A 20386-nucleotide genomic window follows, 5' to 3' on the forward strand; every position below is an offset into this window, starting at 1 on the left:
TTCTCCGGCGAACTTCTGCCGGCAATCACATGGCGCCAACATCTGTTAGTCAGCAGCGCAGCGGCAGCGCAGCCGGCGACCTTATGACAGATTTGGCAATGCTGTAAAGCAAAGCAAAAGCACACGGGCAGCAGCAGCAGCAAAAAAGCACGAGCAACAACGAAGCAAACGCCGACGCAGCAGCGACGCCTCGTTTGGCCAACTCGATAAAAAAAAAAAATTATGTGTGCTAGATGACGCTACCGGTCGTGCTTGTTGTCGTTGTTGCTGCCCGGCTGCTGCTGCGGCGCTTACTGCGGCGGCTGCTGCTGCTGCGGCGTCTGTTGTTGCTGCTCGCTTTTGGATAATAAAACAGGCAACGCGCACTCGAGCGCCAAGTCAATTTGCGAACGCCGCTCGCTCACAACGGTGGCGCAAAACAAAAAACAATAAGAAATAAAAAACAACATTTAAATAAAAACAAACGGTAATAGCTCTTCTTCACTTGCCACCCCCACCAACCACCTGCCATCACTCTCGCACTTTTGTTCCCACGTTTTGCGCATGCGTGCGCGAGCAAAGCAGAGCAGCAAAAGCAACAGCAAAAGCAGAAGCAGAAAAGCGAAAATAACAGACCGAAATCCAAATCAAAACCAAAATAAATCGCCAGTCTCCAACTCGTCTCGTCCACAGCAGGTCCACTTTGAAAATCGCGCGGTTCGCGGTTGGCAGTTCGAAATTTCCAAAGTTTCGAACGAAAGTCGCGGGCGTTTCGAGCGTGATAACACCAAGAATTCGCGTACATTCGGTAATCAGCAGAACAAAATCCCAGAGGAACTCAATAATTGTGTGGGTATAGTTTCGAAATATAATACAAATAATATCCAAAGTTACTGGGGAAACTCTCGAGTGAAAACGGCTTGTTAGCCCTGCTGTCATTGTTATTAGTTATTTTACGTGTTTCCCGTTTATGGTCTCTCGCACCTCAGACGAGAGAACCCCAAAATAAAATGTTGACGGCATTTAATTTGCATAAAAAAAAGCTCAGCGCTTAAATATGAAATTATGGAAATATTCCAACAAAAACATGCAACAAATTATCGCTCATACATTTTAAAAGCATAAGCTCTGCTCGTCATCTCACCCAGCTGGAACTTTATAAACAATATCCGAGTCAGTGTATTTTGGAAATATTTATTTATCCAAAATATTGCTAGCCAAAGTTGTTCTAAAAATATTAGAGCGCAGTGGGAAACTCTGACCAAAACAGCAGGATATTCAGTGCGAAAAATCAAAAAAATACAATTTACTTGAACCCTAACATGAGTCAGAATTTGCAAGTGCTTATAGTAATGGAAATTGTGAATAAAACTTGTAATGCTGATTAGCTTTAAATGTGTCATTGAACAGTTTTTAATCAAAATTACTGTTGTGGTTTTTTAAGTGTTCTAAGAAGTGTAAAAAGAAAATTATTAAAAAGACTACAAATATTTTCTTGTAATGGGGAAGATTTTCCCAGTTTATTGCCAAGAGAAAACTAAATAGAAGTATAATTAATAAGAAAACAATTATAATTCAGTATTTTCCTAACCATTTGTTGCTAAGAGAAAACTAAATAAAATCTGACTGGTTACAAAAGGAGCAACAACTAAGATTATAATATTTGTTCTGTGATTCTCTAAACATGTTTCTAGAATTCTAAAAAAAAAGAAAAACAAAGTACAATTAAATTTAAACAATACAAAAGTAACTTTTTCAATCAAAACATTTACGTAATCAACGCAAATTATAATTAACTGATTGCTTTGGTAATAATAAACTAAATAGTAAACATAGTTTGACTTGTTTTGTTTATATTTAAACGGTAAAAAATCATAGTATTTCTAAAGTTATATATAAATTATAGCTGACATACTCATAAAGTTTATGTGGGCATACAAGACAGTCTGCCATACACCCAAATACCGAAAATATTCCATTGAAATCTTGAAATCTATAGATATATTTCTCACTGGAAACTCGACCAATTATAGCATATCTGTAGCAAATTTTTCTAATAATTCATAGAGCTATGGGCCACTATATCGCCAGTTGGTCCCTGTCGAGCCAAGCACCCCCAGACGGGATGATAACGTTAATAAACTTAAAACCGCATTTTGCAAAGTAGAATTCACGAATTGGCTAACCACAAAATGAAACGAACTTTAGGACTTTGTTAAGTGTGTTAAAAAGATTGAAAGCGGGAAGCGGGAGATAAAAAGTGTGAACTTAATAATGAGATGTGGGCGGTGCGACCAATGTCCAGGTTTGCCCCCAGATGTTTGATACCAATATATGTGCCTGTAAACTGAAGTCTAATCCGCATTCGTGTTCCGTTTTGGTTGCAGATAACAACGTGGCCGCCAGCAAAGAATCATCCATGATTGGCTCGGACCGTTGCAGACTGCAAAAGAAACGCGCCCTTAATAGCTATTCCAATTTTCCCTTATAACGATTACTTCAACCCAAAGTCGGCGACAACTCGAGGACATATACCAAAGATATCGCAGTGCAGCCAGTTAATTTAAACTATTAGACGTAACTAGTCAATGCCAAAAATGATAGTGGATAAATCGGAACTAGTGGGCGAGAATGCCTGGGCGAAACTGTTGCCCGAGGAGAAGGATAAGGCCATTATAGTCAAGATGGGCGGCAGCAGTAGTAATAACAACGACTCCAAGGAGACCACGCCCCTCAATGTGGATCAACTGGTGGCAGCCACAAGTCCTGGAGTACCAGTGGAGCAGGTGGCGGTCTGTCCAGAGGAAATCTACAAGCGCACCTCCACCTATGCCTCCAATATCAATTCCACCGGTGGCGAGTCCAGCGGCAGTGGCACACAACTTTCCCGCAAGGAGTCCATCTTGGGCAGCTTCCACCGGCAAATCCGGCGATCCATCAAAGCCGTTAGCGAATCCCCCGGTCCACTTACCAGGTGAGTGAGATAAGATCTCTCTTATGTCTTGGCCAACACGGCGTATGAGTAATATACCATTACTCATACGCCCTGTTGCTTGCGGTTTTGGGAAACAAGGTTGTTTCTTTCATTTCGAAACTATAACAAAAAGACTATATTATTGTCTTCTAGGTATTTTAAAATCAATATTGTCTCCACGCTATTTTTAAACCAATATTGATGGATACTTGTTTTTATTAGCAAACTCTATTAGCGAACAGAATAAACATATTGGCAATTTCTTATTAACTCAGCCGTTTTACATGTTAGATGACTCCAATTGTAGGATGTATTTAAATGATAAATATTTAACCTTTAAATGTCTTACTAACATTTTTCTGTTCATTTTTTTAATGATTTAAACAATAAGTTTAATTTTATTTTTTTTTTATTATTTTCTTTTTTTTAATTTTCGGATTCTAGGATTTTTAGGATTCTAACTAGGAAATTTTATTTAAAAATGTAAAGTTTATGTGAATTTTAGTTATTTGTGGGTTAAAAAGCTTAGTACATTCCATCATTTAAGAAATAAGTTGCGTAACAGTTTCCAAGAAGTTCTTAGTTGCGCTCTGAATAACTAAACTAATAAGCTCAAATAAAAGTGTTTGTGAATTACACAAATGCATGTCTATAAAAATCGAGGCATTTTGTGGAAGTTTCCAAGAATCTGCAGTCATGCAAGTGGTCGTATACAAATATATCCGTGCCCACACATCTCGATGGCAATGTGTTGTCGGTAAACAAACAGCATTCGGTGCACTTCCCCCTGACTGGATTCTGCGGTGTTTTTTTCTCTTGGCTTTTTGTCAAACGTATACCCGTCCATTGATAGCTGTACGACTTGTAGGTTATTTTGATATGCAAATGGAGGTGACGTCTGTTGGTCAGTTGGTCGCACTCAGAATGGAGAACCGAGAATGGAGAACCGAGAACAGAGCACCGAGAATCGAGTCACTAGAGCGAGATAAACCTTTTGACTTGATTGCCTGAAATGACAAAATTGAATTATTTTGATTTGAGCGCCGACAGTGGGTGGACAATTAAATATTATTTCCGCCTGTTGCTTCTGGCTCAGCATGTGTTACAGATTCAGATACAGTTTCAGATACAGATACTGGCTGCCTTAATTGGGTATGGAGTCTTGTTTTCTGCGATTCTGCGTCTTGTATGTAGCTCTAACCGTGCCCAAATGAACGCCCCTGACATTACGCGTATTTGTTTACCGATTGCCGGCACTAATGCCGCGGCAACTCCAATCTGTTTATGAGAACGTTCTCCCAGAGAACCAAAAATCCGAGAACCGGGTACTGGGTACTGGGTACTGAGCACCGAGAGTCAACGACTTGCACCTGCCCCTGCCTTGACATAAATTTGCATAATGCGCCTCGGAGCCTCGAATTCTCGATTTCGGTTTGGCAATCCACTAATTCACTTGCCCATAAGTTAATTAAAAACGTGTTAACTGCTCGGTGGGCCGCAGTTGCTCACACTCGCTTTTCGATTGGCCGAATGCCAGACTCAAGAATCCGAGAATCCGAGGGGATTTCCTACACATGTGGATGCCGAGAATTATGCTTTCTGCTCGCGGACACTTGCTATAAATAGCCATTGAGTGCTTTCGATGGTGATAAATATGTATGTGTTCCCTGCGGCATTCGACACACTTTCTTCCGCAGAGCGCAATCTTTGTCTGCGGCCCTCGGTGCGTATGATTGATATTTTGCCTCATTTCCGCCGACAATTGATTTGGGCAATATTGGCGCGGTCGACGATCGTGCGCCACTCGAGCCTGTCCGAGCGCCCCTAGCCGATTGCTCACGATTCAGCGAAATTAATTATTTTTATTATGATAGATCCATTCGATAAGTAGCCGCGGAATCACCGCTCAACGACCCGCTGATTGTGACCACTTGGGAGTGGGCTGGGCCAGATCGAACGGCCAATTATCGCTCTAACGTTGTAAATTGATCTACGGAAAGAACTGGAATTGTTTAATCGTTTTACAAGCAGTTGTAAGTACTAAAATTAGTTAAAGGTCTGCGCGTTTTAACCTTTAAGTAGATCCACTGTAATTTACTGTTAACAAACTACACTGTAATATAGAAAGGGTCTTTATAATAATTATAACTTCATATTTTTTATACAAATAAAAAAAACCATCCTTTAATATAATACCATCATGTGACATTAGAAGCTTTCTAAAAGAAAAACTCAATAAGATTTGTCACGTGCAATTAAGTATCTCATTTGATAAGGAAGTCAAATAATCTTTAACTTGCAGTCATCAATTCAATCAGATGTCATGCCTTAAAGTCAAAACGTCATTAAATCTTAGAATACATTAAGTGATACTTATATTGCCTTACAGCCTTTATACACATTTGAAGACCTGTCCAAAATCAGCGATTTTGTCATCAAACGTAAACTTAAAGAAGAGATGTTTTGATTGACTGATTGATCTATCTTTTGGCTTGTACATCATGTGATTACAAAGTAGTGATATCAAAAGTAGGAACCACTAGAAGTTTGCTAATAAATAATTGAAGGTTAAGTAGCAGAAGTAAAGTTGTAATTACACCAAAAGGTATCTATAGGACTTTAGGACTTCCGTCTAACAAGGAATACAACAAAGTGATACCGAGTCCATGTGCACAAATCATTTGATCCTCGAGCTTAATTGAAGAGAGCAAAAGTGTGTTTGAGGGCTTGATCCATCTGTCGACTTGTTCATGAGTCCATCAGGTGATTACAGAGAGTACTGGAAATAGAACGACTGGCAGTTCTGGTCGTGTGCAAAGACGTATCGCTGATATCAAGTATCAGGGCAATCGAGAGGCGACTATAAATGTGTCGCAATGCAAACGTAACTTCTTCACGGGATGTTCGTCAGGAGTCACATGCACTGCGGAATCTATTTTTGAACGGGACCAGAGATATGAAGTCTTTTCCGAGTGCCGCTAATCACCTAACGAATGGCGATTGAATAAGCAGACGTGCCCGACTTGATTATCGCATATCGTGGATAGTATGCATATATGTACTTATATACGAGAGCTCACTGGTATGCATAAATATTTACACACATGTCGGCATTCATGGCACTAATGAAACTGCAGTTATAAATTGAGTTATATGCGCGTTAATTGGCGAAAATCTTTAAACTTGATTGTCATACGGACTCGGTTTACCCCCCTCCTCAGCAGTTTCCGACTTATGAATATACATTTTAAGTGTCTTTTGTCTCTGGCGATTTATTAAAACGATCGACTGTCATGGCGATGTAACTGTTTATGGACTGGCGGCGAATTCGGAGAGTTAATTATTTGATTTAAGGGCGAATTAAGGGGGAAAACAGAGAGAGAAAAATAGAGATAATAAAGAAGCTTAAATTAAAGAATTTTAATTTGAAATGTAAACAGTTTATCTGGGTTAAGTCTCTTGATTTAACAGCTTTATGGTGGAGATGAAAAGAGATTGAGGCACTAAATGAATCAACCTCGTTCAAAAAGGTTATTAACATATTGAGCTCCTGATTCTTTCAGTGTACAAAGGAGAGTTATTCCTGCCAGGCTCTCCCCCCTCTCTCCATTCCTCCTCTCTCTTATGTTTTCCCTCTCTTCTCAGCTCCTTCCGTTAATCTCTCGCCACAAAAGAAGTGAGCTGAATTTATCAGCTGTTGTATTTCATGCCTGAGAGTGTTTGCCAGCCGGGCGTATGTGTGATTTTAGCAACACGCTGTTGCTGTTGTCACTCCGCTGTGTTTGTTTTTGCCTTTGCCTTTGCTCTGCTGCCGCACTGCCGCCTCGCTTTGCTCTGCTGCTCTGCTTGGCTGCCTTGCCGCTATCGCGTCTTCCACTTTAGACTGAAAATAATAAAAAGCAACAAAGCTGTCAACCGAACGTTTCAGTTTGAGTTCAGCCGTCTTCGCAGAAAGTTATACACCTGCGCCGCGCTCTCGCTCGCTCACTTTGGCCGCGTGCTCTCCGCCTCCGTCTCTCTCGCCCGTTGCAAGATCCCCGGTGGCGCAGCAGAGAGCTATTTAAAACGCTTTTCGTGCCACAACATTGCTCAGTGCTTAAAAAGACACCGTTACAAACAGTTCTACAATTGTTTACCGTTAGCCGCAAAGTGCCACCCATTAGCCCCAAAAAATAACAGAAAATTAAATACAAAATTATGCTCGCCTTTGTTTACTTCAAAATAAAAACCATTTTTGCCTTTCCCACCACGAAAAGAACGCATTTGTGATATAGAGCCAACAAAAAATTCAGAAGGGAGCAAAACAACCCGCAAAAATTTATCGAAAATACATAAAAAAGTTTGCTAAAATAAAAATCCACAACCGAAACCTGCCTCACAGTACACACTAACACACACACACGAGAGTTTATCCAACGATAACGTCATCCGCTTCGTCAACAGTATTAAAGTTAATCTGAAAAGTGCTCGAATCTTTTGTTTTCAATCATTATAATTGTAATAAAACAACTACAATAAAATAGCAAAATTATAAATAATATAATAGCAACAACAACTGTAGCCAAGGTTGCAGCGAACATTTGTTTTTGTTGCTTTCGCCGTGTGGAGGAGCTGTCAACTCAACATTTCTGCCGACGCCGCTGTTGCCGTTACATTTCAGTTGCTGCCATCGCCATCGCATAAAAGCCAAACAGAGAGCGCCGAATCGCGGCAGAAACAGCAGCAATTTACATAGCTTAATACACGTTATACAACGCAGCAGCGCGTGCCTCGCCCGCCAGTGCAAAGTCCCGAAAACCCAGACCCACATCCAGATCCAAAGCCTCGAGTCCATAAAGATAACACCACGAAATTCCTTTCGGCCATAATGAAGCGCCTAATGACCTGGGAGCGCGATCTCGTGGATGCCATGTACGAGTAAGTTGGTAGTGGCCTAAGCACACTCACCAAAACACACTTAAATACTAGGGCAGTTGGTATTGGGGATGCTATGAGGTTTCCAAATGAAACAGTTCTTACATCAAGCCTAATTCTTTTGTTTTCAAATGAAAAATTCAAGAGTAGTGTATGAAAAAGTTCTTAAGTTTTATTATCATCATTCGCAATATTAATAAAGCCTAAAATATCTTGTAAAACATAGATAGGGACAACTTGGGATAAAACCAACTTTGTAAAACATGCCTTAAAAGTTTTAAGTTAAAACCTTAATTTCTATTTTGAAATTCAAAAGAAATAACTCAGAAAACTTGTTAATATTATTTATTTTATAATCGAAATACTTAAACTTTATTTAAGATGATCAAGTTAATTTGTCGTACACTTAAAGAGAAGGTAATAGAAACGATGAGGAATATCCAAAATCAGATTGATGACTCATTTTAAAGGTTTCTCTTCTGAAGGTATCTCAAAGATACAAAATTCCCACATGTCATCCCTTAAAGATACAACTTTTTGCTCCGTGTAAAGTGTTGGCTAAACGATTTCATTTATCACATGTGGCTTTCGAGCTTATGGACAGGTTTCCAATTGCATTGTTTGAAAGACGAGAAGAAGCAGCACGTGCTTGCCGCCACAAAAGAAAAACACAACAAGTGGCAACAAAACTAGTTTGTTTGCATTGAACTCGGGAGCAGAGTGAACTTGTGACAGAGAGCAAGGCGACGCATCCACATGGGAATGAGATATAGATATACCAGGGGTACTACATATGTATATGAGGCATATAGAGTACAGTACGGCCAAAAAAAAAAAGCAAAATAAAACAAAACAAAGGCATATATAATGAGCATGGCATGGCAACCGAACTCTTATAATTAAATGCTGCATCAGCTGCTGCTGTCGGCATATAAGAGTGGCACATCTGATTGTGATCCCACGCAGGGGGCTCTCTTCCTCCCTCACTCTCTCACACAGGAAGCCGGGTGACCCTGTCTCCCTCGCACCCATATACACAGAAAAAAAAAACAAGATAAGAAGTGGCCCTATATCATTCTATTTTGGTATTTGACCAATGATCTTTCTAGCAAACTATGACTATTTTTAATATTATATTAAAATGTTTGATCATATGTAACTGAAAGTATGTTATTTCATCTTATATAATGTATAGATCATTACATTAAATACAATTTTTCTTTCCGTGTGGGGTTCGCCAGTGGAATTTAAATGCCGGCATTTACCTTTATGAATAAAATGGAGGCCGGTAAGAAATGCTTAACGTGCATTTATTTACCAATTTGGCGATATGCCACAGACGACAAAAAAAACAATCTGGGCTTGCCAAAGGATTTCTACCTGTTTAAAACCTTAAGATATTCGAGTTCGCTGCACGCTCCTTTGTTTGTTCAATTTATAAAGCTTGCGGTCTATTTGTGTTGGCCGAAATTTATAACTATAAGGTCTTAACCGCCATAGATAAACAACATTAAAAAATATATCAGCAATTTGCTTATCTGAAGATTTTCAGGCGTTACCGCGAATAAGGTCAAGGCTTAGGTGTTATTCAAATTCTATTTGATTAAATATTAATTAAAAATTACCTTCAAAGAGCTTAAGATGTGATAGGTGTTAATATTACCAAAAGTATTATTACAAGGATTTTTGATATCATTGCATTTAAATGATATTATTTGTAAATTTTAAAGAATTACTTTAAACTGTAATTTTTGTGCGCAATGGTTTTGCATTTACAAGAAAATACATGTAGGCCATTTAGAAAACTCTGTTTCCAAGTAAAAGTAAAAGTCGGCAGCCTTGCAGTTTACTTCAATGCCATAAATTGGCAATAAATGTTCCACCAATTTTGGAACTTTCAACAATAAAAGCCACTTTCCAGCGCCAAAAGCCGATGGTCGTGTCGCACCTTTTGCGCAGACTGTACACCGGGCATTTTTGGGATGCAGAAAGCGTGTAATCATTAGCTTAACAAGCGGCGCATGCTCATCGTTTCTAGCCTCTTTTTTTGGGTTTTCTTGGGTAACCTTTTTGAAAAACCTGCTGACAAGACGGCTCGTTTGTCACATGGCCATAATATTTACCCAGTTTATTTCTTGTGTACTCTTCTGGCTATTATTTACAAGTGTGCCGCCGCAGGCCACGATTACGCCAGATAAACGAAATCGCAAATGATAAGAGGGGCCTCTCTGCAAATTAGCACCTGGAATCGAGGTTGTGGCTTTGAGTTCGGCTTGATTGGGGTGCCGGAATTTTTACAGGTGTATCTCGAGATGTGTGAGATGACTCACTCCAAACACGCTTGCCGATCATGACAGACAGCAATACATTCATATTCACAACCACATCCGATATTTTTCCAGTTAATGATGAACATTTCACCGATAACTTCATATGCAAATATCCGCTGTTTCACATTTTTGCGCTAATATTTATACTGAGACATCTGTTTGGTATTTACTGAGAACGGGTGAAGCAAGAAGAGAGCCTAATTTCTTTATTTGCACTCTAATTGAGATCGCAATTCAAGGTGGAAACTTACTAGACGCCTTCGGCGGCAATATCTTAACGATTTGTCGTTGATAAATAGAAGTGCTAATTGGTTGCTCAATTTGTTTGCTCTGGTTTACCCAAGACACACGATCCCAGCGTGACTACAAAGCTAATAATACCTCTGCAGGCTCTAAAATTAATGTTTTCGTTTAATATTTAGCTGGAATAATTCTGCAGATAATGAGGTTTATAAACGTTTAGCGATCGGTCGCGAGGCACGAGAATATTATTCAACAATTCTAGCCTGGGTGATCAGAAGCGATTTATTTACTTATTATCTATAAAACCAATCTTTGGAGCTATTAAAATATTTAAATTATGATGGTCTGAAATTTTCCAGAGTACCTATTTTTATTATTTAGTTGGAATTTTTTAAGTACTCTTAGGAAACTTTATTAGTATTATAAAAACGAGAGAATACTTGCAGAGGTTAAGTCAGTGAACCTTTTAAAAGCCCCTCAAGGCTGGTCCTATCTCATTTCCTAACTAAGTAATCCTAATTTATGATCTTCCCATAAGTTTATGAAATCTATTGCTGACTACTTGCTACCAAAAATAACCACACCGCCTTTGGACAGTCAAACGTTTAGTCATAGTTATCGCCGCCATATAAGTCCGGACATATTTATAAGATTGTATATCTTTACACCGATATCAACACTTGACTACAAATGGGGCGATTGCCGGCTCAGATGCGTCACAGCCTTGACGTCACTGGATAATGGTTGATAACAGGGGGCAGTTGTTTTGGGAAATCTTAGTCGGCCCTCTTTCCCTGTAAGAAATTACTCATGGGTCTTATGGGCTCAGACGGGTTCTTTCCTTTCCTCGGTCAGCAATCCGTTTATATCTTGGTTAGTTTTTTTGGCCAAGATTAGATAGAATACAGTGGGCACTCGAGATAGTAACTCCTAGGAGAGCTAAATGTTTCCAACCCAAAATTGGTTCATTCAACTTTCGAACGATCTCTATTGGTATTTCCCATGCGGGAAATTCTGGCTATTTTTGAACGAGCAAAGTGCGAGGCAGCAGCATTGGCAGCCCGAACCGGTTCAAGGGGGATAAGTCAGAGCATATTCTATATATCTGGCACTGGCGTTCTGTCGTTTTCTGCGTTTCAAAATTAAATCGCCAAGTAAGCAAAAGAATTCCATACATATAATTGACGCAGAATAATAACAGGGTTCTATCTATCTATCTATAACCTATTTCTATTCCTATTCCAATAGGGCAAATATGTGATCAATTGGTGTTATGATAAAAAAAAACTGGGATCCATCAGGTGTGGCATGTGTCAATCGCGGGGCAAACACCATTAATGAGGCAAACAGATAGCCACGTGTGGTGGTGTGTGTTCGTGGTATCTGATAAATAGGAACTGGCATTCCAATTGTTTATAGCTACCAGACATACATGCATGTGTAATTAGGTGAAATGAGTAAATGAGGCGGCAGGCCAGCAACAAAAACAACAGCTCGGCCCGCTGTCAGTGAGCGTAGAACATGTATATTGATGGTCGGAGCGGTACGGGGACTAATATCAACACTGAATTTTGTTTGCAGCGACGAGGGCGCATTTCAATTTGCTCGCCAACAGTTGGCAAAAAGTTGTTCGATCGCGCAGTTCACACACAACCGATACAAAACGTTACCCATAAAAAAAAACACAAAAAATAACTCTATTAAAATAGAACAAAAAGCGTGAAATTATACGCGCTTTACAAGTAAATTAACCGTGGAGCCGGCATAGTGAAAAGTGGCTTCCCAATTTGAAAGTTTGTCAACCCAGAGTGTTTGGTTTGAACTCCCTCGAAATGCTGAGATCTCGTTTTTGTGATTTACTGGGCTGTTCGGCTCGTCGTCGCCTTCTGCTAAAATATTGCCTGTGCTTTATTTTTATAACAATGACAAACTAGAACAAGAGAAAACGTTTTTTTCGGTGTTTTTTGCCAAAAACAAGTAAAAAACCTCACACACGCTTCATTGTACATTAAATCAATCGCAACCAACAGTATTGCCTTGTTCGCTTGAACAGCACTCTTGTGATCCCAGGACAATCGATCAAAGGCCCCAAGATGTCTGAGCTGCGTCGCAGTTTCAGCCGACTGTCCATGATCGTCTACCGAGCCACTCATTCCAGCGAACAGTCGTGGCGAGAAGAGCTTCTCAGGTAAATCTCAGGTAGAAAAGATCGATCATCGATCGCCGGTGATCCATCCGGAGGTGATCACTTAAGAGCTTAAATGTGTGGTTTATCAAAGTGAGCGTGAAATTTTGGGAACCATAAGTACGTTTTTCTATAAAAAATCTTTTAGAAAGAGTGTAGTGTTCTTGCTAGGTTCGAGGAAATAATAGTAATTTCCAATCGTAGTTATTGAATTAATTACAAAAAACTCCAGCTTACATTTCCTATAACAATGTTCTTTGTAAATCTATTCACGATTCCTGACTTACACGATCTTATGTATCGTTCTCTGCAGTCCAAAGATCACTTTCCATAACTTAACGTAGTTTTATAATGGTTAACGTTTACCTAGTCACCCTTGAAGGTTATTTAAACAGCTGAACTCGCTGGGATCTCAGTACTATACATAAAAACTTGTGTACAATTGTGCATAAGTATATATCTACATCTATAGCGATACTATATATGCATCTGCGCATGTTTAATCGAATACGGCATAAATATTTGCCTCAAAGGCGTTTCCATTTGCTCTTTTGCGATACAGCAACCTCTGCTAAAATATATGCATACAATATCCGTTCTATATATAATACTTTTTGATCAAAGTTTATATAAAACCCAAGAAAGGATGTTTTGTTCTCCTCCAATCTTTTGTGTTTGTTCTTTGGTAAGAACTGTTCACGATGTCGCTGAGTGGCCAAGTGGTCTGTTGACAACTTTTGGCGCATAACATATATGCAGATTCATAATTATTCTCCTCACTTTTGCCAATTTAATTTTAATTTTGGCAAAGCAAAATATATGAGGAAATATGCAGTTACAGTACGTTTTGTTTAGGTGAATCAGAAGTAAATAAATGCATGGGACTTATCATAACTTAGAGTATTAAAAGGATTACCTGGAAGTATTGAATCATTACTGTTTAAGGTTGTTGGGGGTTCCGGAATTAGTTTGAATTCAAATCGCCTTTCGATTACGAAACGTACTGTAAAATTGTCTGGCTGTCTCAGCTTGATTTATGGACGGCAATTGCAACACGTTGTCTATAAGTACGATATATAATTTTTAATATGTATGGGGTACCATAAAGTACTCCCCAGAATGCACTTCCTCTGGGCCATAAAAAGATCCGAGCCAGATCAATGACGTCAATGCTGTTGCTACACGACCTCAACCGATCCGTTCTGATTATGATCATGACCATGGTCAACTATTTGCACCTTCGATATATAGATTTGCAATACCAGATGGCCCAATTGCATTAGTCCGTTAAACAATTTGTTGGCCATTAGCCAGGTGATTGAATTGCTATTTGAAATACTATTTGAAATGCTATTTGAAATACTGTTGAAACAACTCAAAGGGGCATCACCTCCAGCCCTCCACCTTTTCCGAGTTCATCTTGTCCAAGGTTAGTTTTGTTTTGAAGTTTTTATATCAATTGCCGCGATTATCTCACAGGCTGAGCTTTAATTGCTGGCCATAACCCAAGGACCGCTTATCTGGCCTCTGTTAGTTAGATAACCCCTAAATGTAATAAAACATTGTTGGCCTGCCATTTTCTCACTCACTTCCCTATCTGTGGAAATCTAAAACATCAGCTGATATCATGCCCGTTGGGAGTTGAGTTGACGCATTAGTTCATATGTGTCGCCCGTTCCATTGAACTTGGTTTTTCCCCCAGGTATTGCATTTGGCAACTAAAAAAAAAAAAACAAAAAACGATTATAAACAAAACAATAACAATGAGGCGCTCTGTGTGAGCCGGTTTATTTGCATGAGCCAAACATCAGATTTAAACTAATGAACTCTAATGGCACTTTTGTAGCCGGGAGATTTCTACGAATTTGTATGAAGTTTCATCTGGGAGATATCTTTGTTCTGAGAATTTCTCTTACGTTTATGTTTTATCGATTTGATTTATTTTTAATGAGGTTGTACATTGTACATGTTGTATCAATCATTCCTATGACGCATATTGAGATTTCCATTGACTCTTTTGGGGTATTTTCATTGTTTTGTGTTAAGCAATCTTATTTCTTATCAGTTGACGTACAAAATAATTAAAATTTTGATTGTGCATGATGTTGTTTTGCAGATTACAGTGGTTCATAAAGATTCTAATTAGAGTGTTATATATTTATTTTGATGACATATTGAAAACAAGTCTTAAGATGTTACTAATCAGCAGCTATGATAATTTTTATGATTCAGTTAGATTTCTTATCGATACGGTGGAAAAATGTTAATCATTTTAGTTAACAACAAACATTGATTGTTCCTTGTATTCATAGTTTATTCCTTAAATTAAATGAGTCTTAGGCGAAACTTAATAATTGCAGATATTTCATGATCAGTTTATTTGGTTTGTTTTTTCCTAAATTTCACTATTATCAAAATATTTTTTGAAAAATAACGAGCAACAAAAATTACTTAATGGGAATGATTGATGCCGCACAAATTGCCATTCCGAATCCATTCGTCTCAAGCCATCCAATCAGTTTTTGATTCCACCACGCCATTAGTTCCTCCTTATCGCCACCTCTCACCCTCGAATTTACTGGACTTCACCTATTCCGATTTGCTCAAGCTCCACTTGGAACACTTGATAATCGCTTTAAAGCTCAGTTCCCCAATGCGCGTGGGGACTTTTGCATTTGTTCTAGCGGATTTCAGTGCACAAAGCAAAGTGCCCTGATAAAGTGTGTAAATGAGACGAATACGAAATATAAACGAGCATGTAAATATCAATGTAAGGCAAAGTGAAATGAAAACTGCAAAAGTCAGCTGCTCGGGGGAGAGTGCTTACAGTTTGCGATTAATTCAGTTACTTTCGATCCAGAGCATGTCTTTCAAAGACGACAATTAGTCTTCTCTCAGTACTAAATCGACTACGGCCCCTTAATAAGCTTCCACTTGGTGGTCTAGTGGATCTCTGGTACTCGTAGTATCAGAAATTAATAATCCAATAGTGTTCTGTAAAGTGATCTCAGTGATCCCTTGGATTTCTGGTACTCGTAGTATCAACAATTTCCAAACTTTCCATGGTGATACCAGTGAAACAGTAGTATTAGATCCTAATAATCGGTGGTGATCTCAGTGATTTGCTTCAAAAATTCATAACACCCAAACTTTTCAGAGTATTCAAAGTGATCTAGGTGGCTGTGTAACCCTGGTACTCGAATTGATAGTCGCCAAGTGCTCCTCATGCTGTTCTATATTGGTCTGGTGTTTATAGTGTGCTTTTCGAGCATTTTGCTCCAAGCAATGATTTGGTAAATTAATCAGATAGTCGCATAGCCGATAACAACATATTGGTACTATCGGTGAGAATGGTGAAGACAAACGTCAGTGGTTTTTGTCTTTTGACTTCCTGTTGTTGCCATCCTTTATCAATCCGAACAAAGGGCGGGCTATAATCTTGTCTGTCTTATTATTATTTTGCATTGTGCTCGGTTCAGTTCTTCTTATTATTGTTATAATGGGTGTGCCTTAAAGTTAAACCATCCAAGGTTGAAGAAGTATATTTAACTTCAGACCTTATTGTAGTCGTTCTTGATAACGCGTGATCTTTTTTTATACATTTTTTAATAATGATTCAATTGTGGACGTATTTATTTATACCTAAAGTCAGTCATACAGTTGAAAAATAATATTATTTTTAAAGCTTTTATAAATGATAATAATGAGTTTAGTCAAACCAAACTATTCCTCAGGTTCCAATTGCGTTTGTAAGCTTATAGGCTAGTTGTCTGATAAGGAAATGCTGTCCAGACACAAAACAGCTCTACAAATAAGAAAGCTCTTATCGTAAATGCAAATAGACTACTCAAATATGGATAGCCTTTGTGAGCACCTTGAAGGTTGTATAAATCCGTCCGCAATAGATAAGAGCTGTACTGCAATTGAAGGCAAAATCCGCAATCAAATCCATACCCAATAAAAAAACACTTTCATCTATTTATGTGCCATATTAATGTGTCAATCTGTATCTTCACGTTCCGTTTCAGGTACCGGCAGACACGCTTCAGTTCGCGGCGTGTGCGAAAACGTGTGGTCTTCAAGCACGGCGAGTGCAACGTTGTGCAGGGAAATGTGGCCAAAAGGCGGCGACGCTATCTACAGGTGAGCGGTGGGCGGAGGGAGTTACGGGGCGTGGCAGTGCGTGGCTATATCTAGTCGGCGGCCCACTTGCGTTCGATTTGGCTGCTATATTTAGCCTTCTCTCGCGGGCTTGCATAACGCTCGCAGCAAGACTTTGGCGGCAATTATGTAAATTGATTCGTGCTTCTCACGCGGAATTCCATAATTAAATTTTTTATAGATATATTTTTTTGAGGAATTTGAACCAAAAAAAGGCTTACTAAAATGTGTAAACTCTATAAATATTTTGTTGAAATCTAAAATGATTTTATTACTGTCTTACATGATGAGTATTTATTAGTTGTTCTTGATAATTTTGTTAATTACAGTCAGTGGAGATACTCGTATATAATAATTTTGATGTTTAAAAATCCATACAAAATTCACAAAACTTGAAAGTTGTTATATTGTTATTTCAAAAAAAGGATTTCCAACCTCAAATGTATTTAGATTTTATTAAATAATATTTAAATTGTAAAATAGTTCAATTTTTAACTGGTTTCTGGTGCAAGCTATTTAATTCCAAAACTAAAGCTTAAGGCTATGGCAGCTTTTGCTTATAACAAAACACAGCACTTTGTAATTTCTGGTAATTTCTGAACGATAATAATAATAATAATTTCAAACCTTACAGAGTATCTGTTTTCTCTTCCAGGACATTTTCACCACCCTGGTGGACGCTCAGTGGCGCTGGACGCTACTTGTCTTCGCCGCCAGCTTCGTCTTCTCGTGGGCCTTCTTCGGGTTCATCTGGTGGATCATCGCCTATGCGCACAATGACCTGGAGTACACCAATCTCAAGAACCAGTCGCCCGATCTGGTGGCCAACATGACGCACACGGTCTGCGTAACGCAGGTGTCCAACATGATGTCCGCCTTCCTGTACTCCGTGGAGACCCAGACGACCATTGGCTATGGTAATCGCTATGTGACGGAGGAATGTCCGGAGGCGATATTCACCATGTGCATCCAGTGCATCACGGGCGTCTTCATCCAGGCCTTCATGGTGGGCATTGTGTTTGCCAAGCTGTCACGCCCCAAGAAGCGTGCCCAAACGCTGCTCTTCTCCCGGAATGCGGTGATCTGCCATCGGGATGGAGTGCCATGTCTGATGTTCCGCGTGGGCGACATGCGCAAGTCGCACATCATCGAGGCCCATGTGCGGGCCCAGATCATCCGCAAGAAGGTGACCAAGGAGGGCGAGGTGCTGCCCTTCTATCAGCAGGAGCTGCATATAGGCGCCGATGGGGGCGAGGATCGGCTGATGTTCATCTGGCCCACGACCATTGTACACAAGATCGATAGAAACAGTCCACTGTACATGCTCTCCGCCTCGGATATGCTGAAGGAACGCTTCGAAGTGGTGGTTATGCTGGGTAAGTTTGGCTCTACCCACTTTCTAAAGATGTAGACTAATGGCTTTATGATTTCAGAGGGTGTCATCGAATCCACAGGCATGACCACGCAGGCCAGGAGCAGCTACCTGCCCTCGGAGGTGCTGTGGGGCCATCGCTTCGTGAATGTGGTGTCCTTCCGCAAGGAGACCGGCGAGTACGAGGTGGACTACACGTTGTTCAACAATACCTACGATGTGGACACGCCGCTCTGCAGCGCCAAGCAGCTGGACGAGCTCAAGTCGGAGTACACGAAGAGCGCCAAGAGCTGTCCCGGTCTGGGCGGTGTGAACGCATCCTTTGCGGATCGCACGCTCTCGACCAGCTTTATCCAGCGAATCGCCTCCGCCGCCTCGGTGGATCACCTGGATCCGGCGAGCGACGAATCGCTAGACTCCGGCCGCCTCCAGATACGCTCCCATTCCATACCCAACGGCGTGCTGGCCAGCGAGCTGGAGCCGCTGAATAACAACAAGCACGGCGCTTCGTTCACCATGGGCGGTCTGACCATCACGACGACGGCGCCCAGCATCCCCAACCTATCCAGTATTAACGAGAAGACCAACTCCGGCAATTCCATTAACAGCAGCAACTACAGCAATAACAACAGCTTGAGCACGCTGACCGGAGGAGGAAGTGCGGCCAGCGGACCCGGAGGAGGCATCACCATTGTGGCCGGTTCTGGGCACCATGGCGGCGGAGGAGGCGGTGGTGGTAGGCACAAGTCGAACCCCCGTCGCCTGAGCATCAAGCAGGATCAGCTGCCCATCGATTCCATTTGTTGATATTATTAATTGAGTGGCATCCCAGCCCCAACCGTCAGTTAACCTGATGTTGTATTCTAGTTAAGAATAGGCTCCCACTATAATTCTAACTCAAACTAGGCTAAGCGAGATTCCATTGAGAGCTCATCTGTCATAGCCATAGAGCTGCTGCAGCTGTGAACCCCCTCAAAAATCCCCAACCCCCTTTCCTGCTGAAGTGGAGGCAATCTGATTGTTACCCACCCATCCACTAACCCTGAAACGATTGTATATGTATGATGTGCTAGGCTGATGAATGATTCACGTTGTTAGCTTTACTTGTATTGAATTTACTATAGTTAAGTTACAAATTGATATTAACGCAAAGTAAGATGTGAGACCCAGAAACCAAAATGCTGCAACTTAGACCCCTAGAGAAATGTTTAAACAGCTCACTAAATATGAATATGAAATTTATGCGAAGTCGCAACGGAATTGTAAATTCCCTTTTACCCAATAATTGCTAAATATTATTACTCACTTCCATTGAGAGATAGAAAATGTATATTTAACTCAATAAAACTGTTTCAAAAACAAGAGCTTCAATTATCATAATGAGTGGACAATAAAATTGTATGAGTATGTGAATGATTGATCAAAAAATTATATTTTTAAGCGTCGCCCTGATTGTGAAAAAGAAAGACGGAGAATACACCTTAAGATGAAAAGAAGAAAAACCAATCGATGCGTTTTATTTGGGTTTCAGATAATACTCAACATTTTGAGAAATCAACCTCCCAGTGGAGCCAATAAAAAACAACATTCAGTTTATTTATTTTTGTAGTGGTTTTTCTTTAATTTTGACGTTTTTTTTTGTATAGCTGAGGAAAAGTTTATCATTTTTAAAGCATACAAATTTCTCATATGAAACATACACAAATATATAGCGACATACAAGTACAGGGGATTGGTCAAAGAGTGTCTAGGAAATCCTCGAAAGCTGTTCATTGCAATTCCAGGATTCCAACAACTCTTTTAATCAAAATTTATGTTAATAGAATATGCGAAGGGGTTCTTTTAATTTATTTTATATGTCCGTAGGCGTAGTAGTACAATAGTAGGTAATTAGTTCAATTTCAATTTACAACAAATAATTTCTTTTATTGAAGTTGCGCCTTTTTATTGAATTTCGTAGTTCTCTTTTTCGACTTGCAGCAATCGACTTTCAATGGTGCGCGAAATTCATTACAACAATTAAAATACATATGCCTATATTAACAATAGATTTATGTTTCGTTTTCGAATCGGATCTGTTTAAGTTGATATCGTATCTGTATCTGCATTATCATTACGCATAGCTGTAGCTTAGTTTAAAGTTAAACTCTTTATGCTGTAGGACATGTTTAAGAATATTAAATATTAATATCTCTTAATCGCTTATGTACTAAACCGTTACCAGGACT

The 20386-nt window shown here is 39.7% G+C and overlaps 1 protein-coding gene across 15 annotated transcripts; it reads left to right on the forward strand.

Moving 5' to 3' along the window:
* Positions 1–385: 385 nt before the first annotated feature.
* Irk1 (Inwardly rectifying potassium channel 1) lies at positions 386–19664 on the forward strand. Of its 15 annotated transcripts, none has more exons than XM_017076062.4 (5): positions 386–466; positions 2367–2953; positions 16654–16768; positions 17421–18162; positions 18220–19664. In XM_017076062.4, the coding sequence occupies exons 2-5, from the start codon at positions 2568–2570 to the stop codon at positions 18963–18965; spliced, it is 1989 nt and encodes a 662-aa protein (XP_016931551.4). In that variant the 5' UTR covers positions 386–466; positions 2367–2567; the 3' UTR covers positions 18966–19664. The 15 variants fall into 15 exon arrangements, with proteins under 15 accessions (XP_016931551.4, XP_016931550.4, XP_016931553.4 ...); XM_017076061.4 differs by having other exon boundaries at positions 445–828; XM_017076064.4 differs by having other exon boundaries at positions 452–828; positions 17442–18162.
* Positions 19665–20386: the final 722 nt, after the last annotated feature.

The sequence above is a fragment of the Drosophila suzukii genome, chromosome 3, assembly GCF_043229965.1.
Source record: "Drosophila suzukii chromosome 3, CBGP_Dsuzu_IsoJpt1.0, whole genome shotgun sequence".
NCBI classification, from domain to species: Eukaryota; Metazoa; Arthropoda; class Insecta; order Diptera; family Drosophilidae; genus Drosophila; species Drosophila suzukii.

Excerpts from the sequence above, each read along its gene's own strand:
- Irk1 (XM_017076062.4), top strand. The coding sequence starts at position 2,568 with ATGCCAAAAATGATAGTGGATAAATCGGAACTAGTGGGCGAGAATGCC. Across the intron at positions 16,769-17,420 it reads GGCGGCGACGCTATCTACAG|AGTATCTGTTTTCTCTTCCA; the intron begins GTGAGCGGTGGG and ends CAAACCTTACAG. Across the intron at positions 18,163-18,219 it reads CGAAGTGGTGGTTATGCTGG|AGGGTGTCATCGAATCCACA; the intron begins GTAAGTTTGGCT and ends TTATGATTTCAG.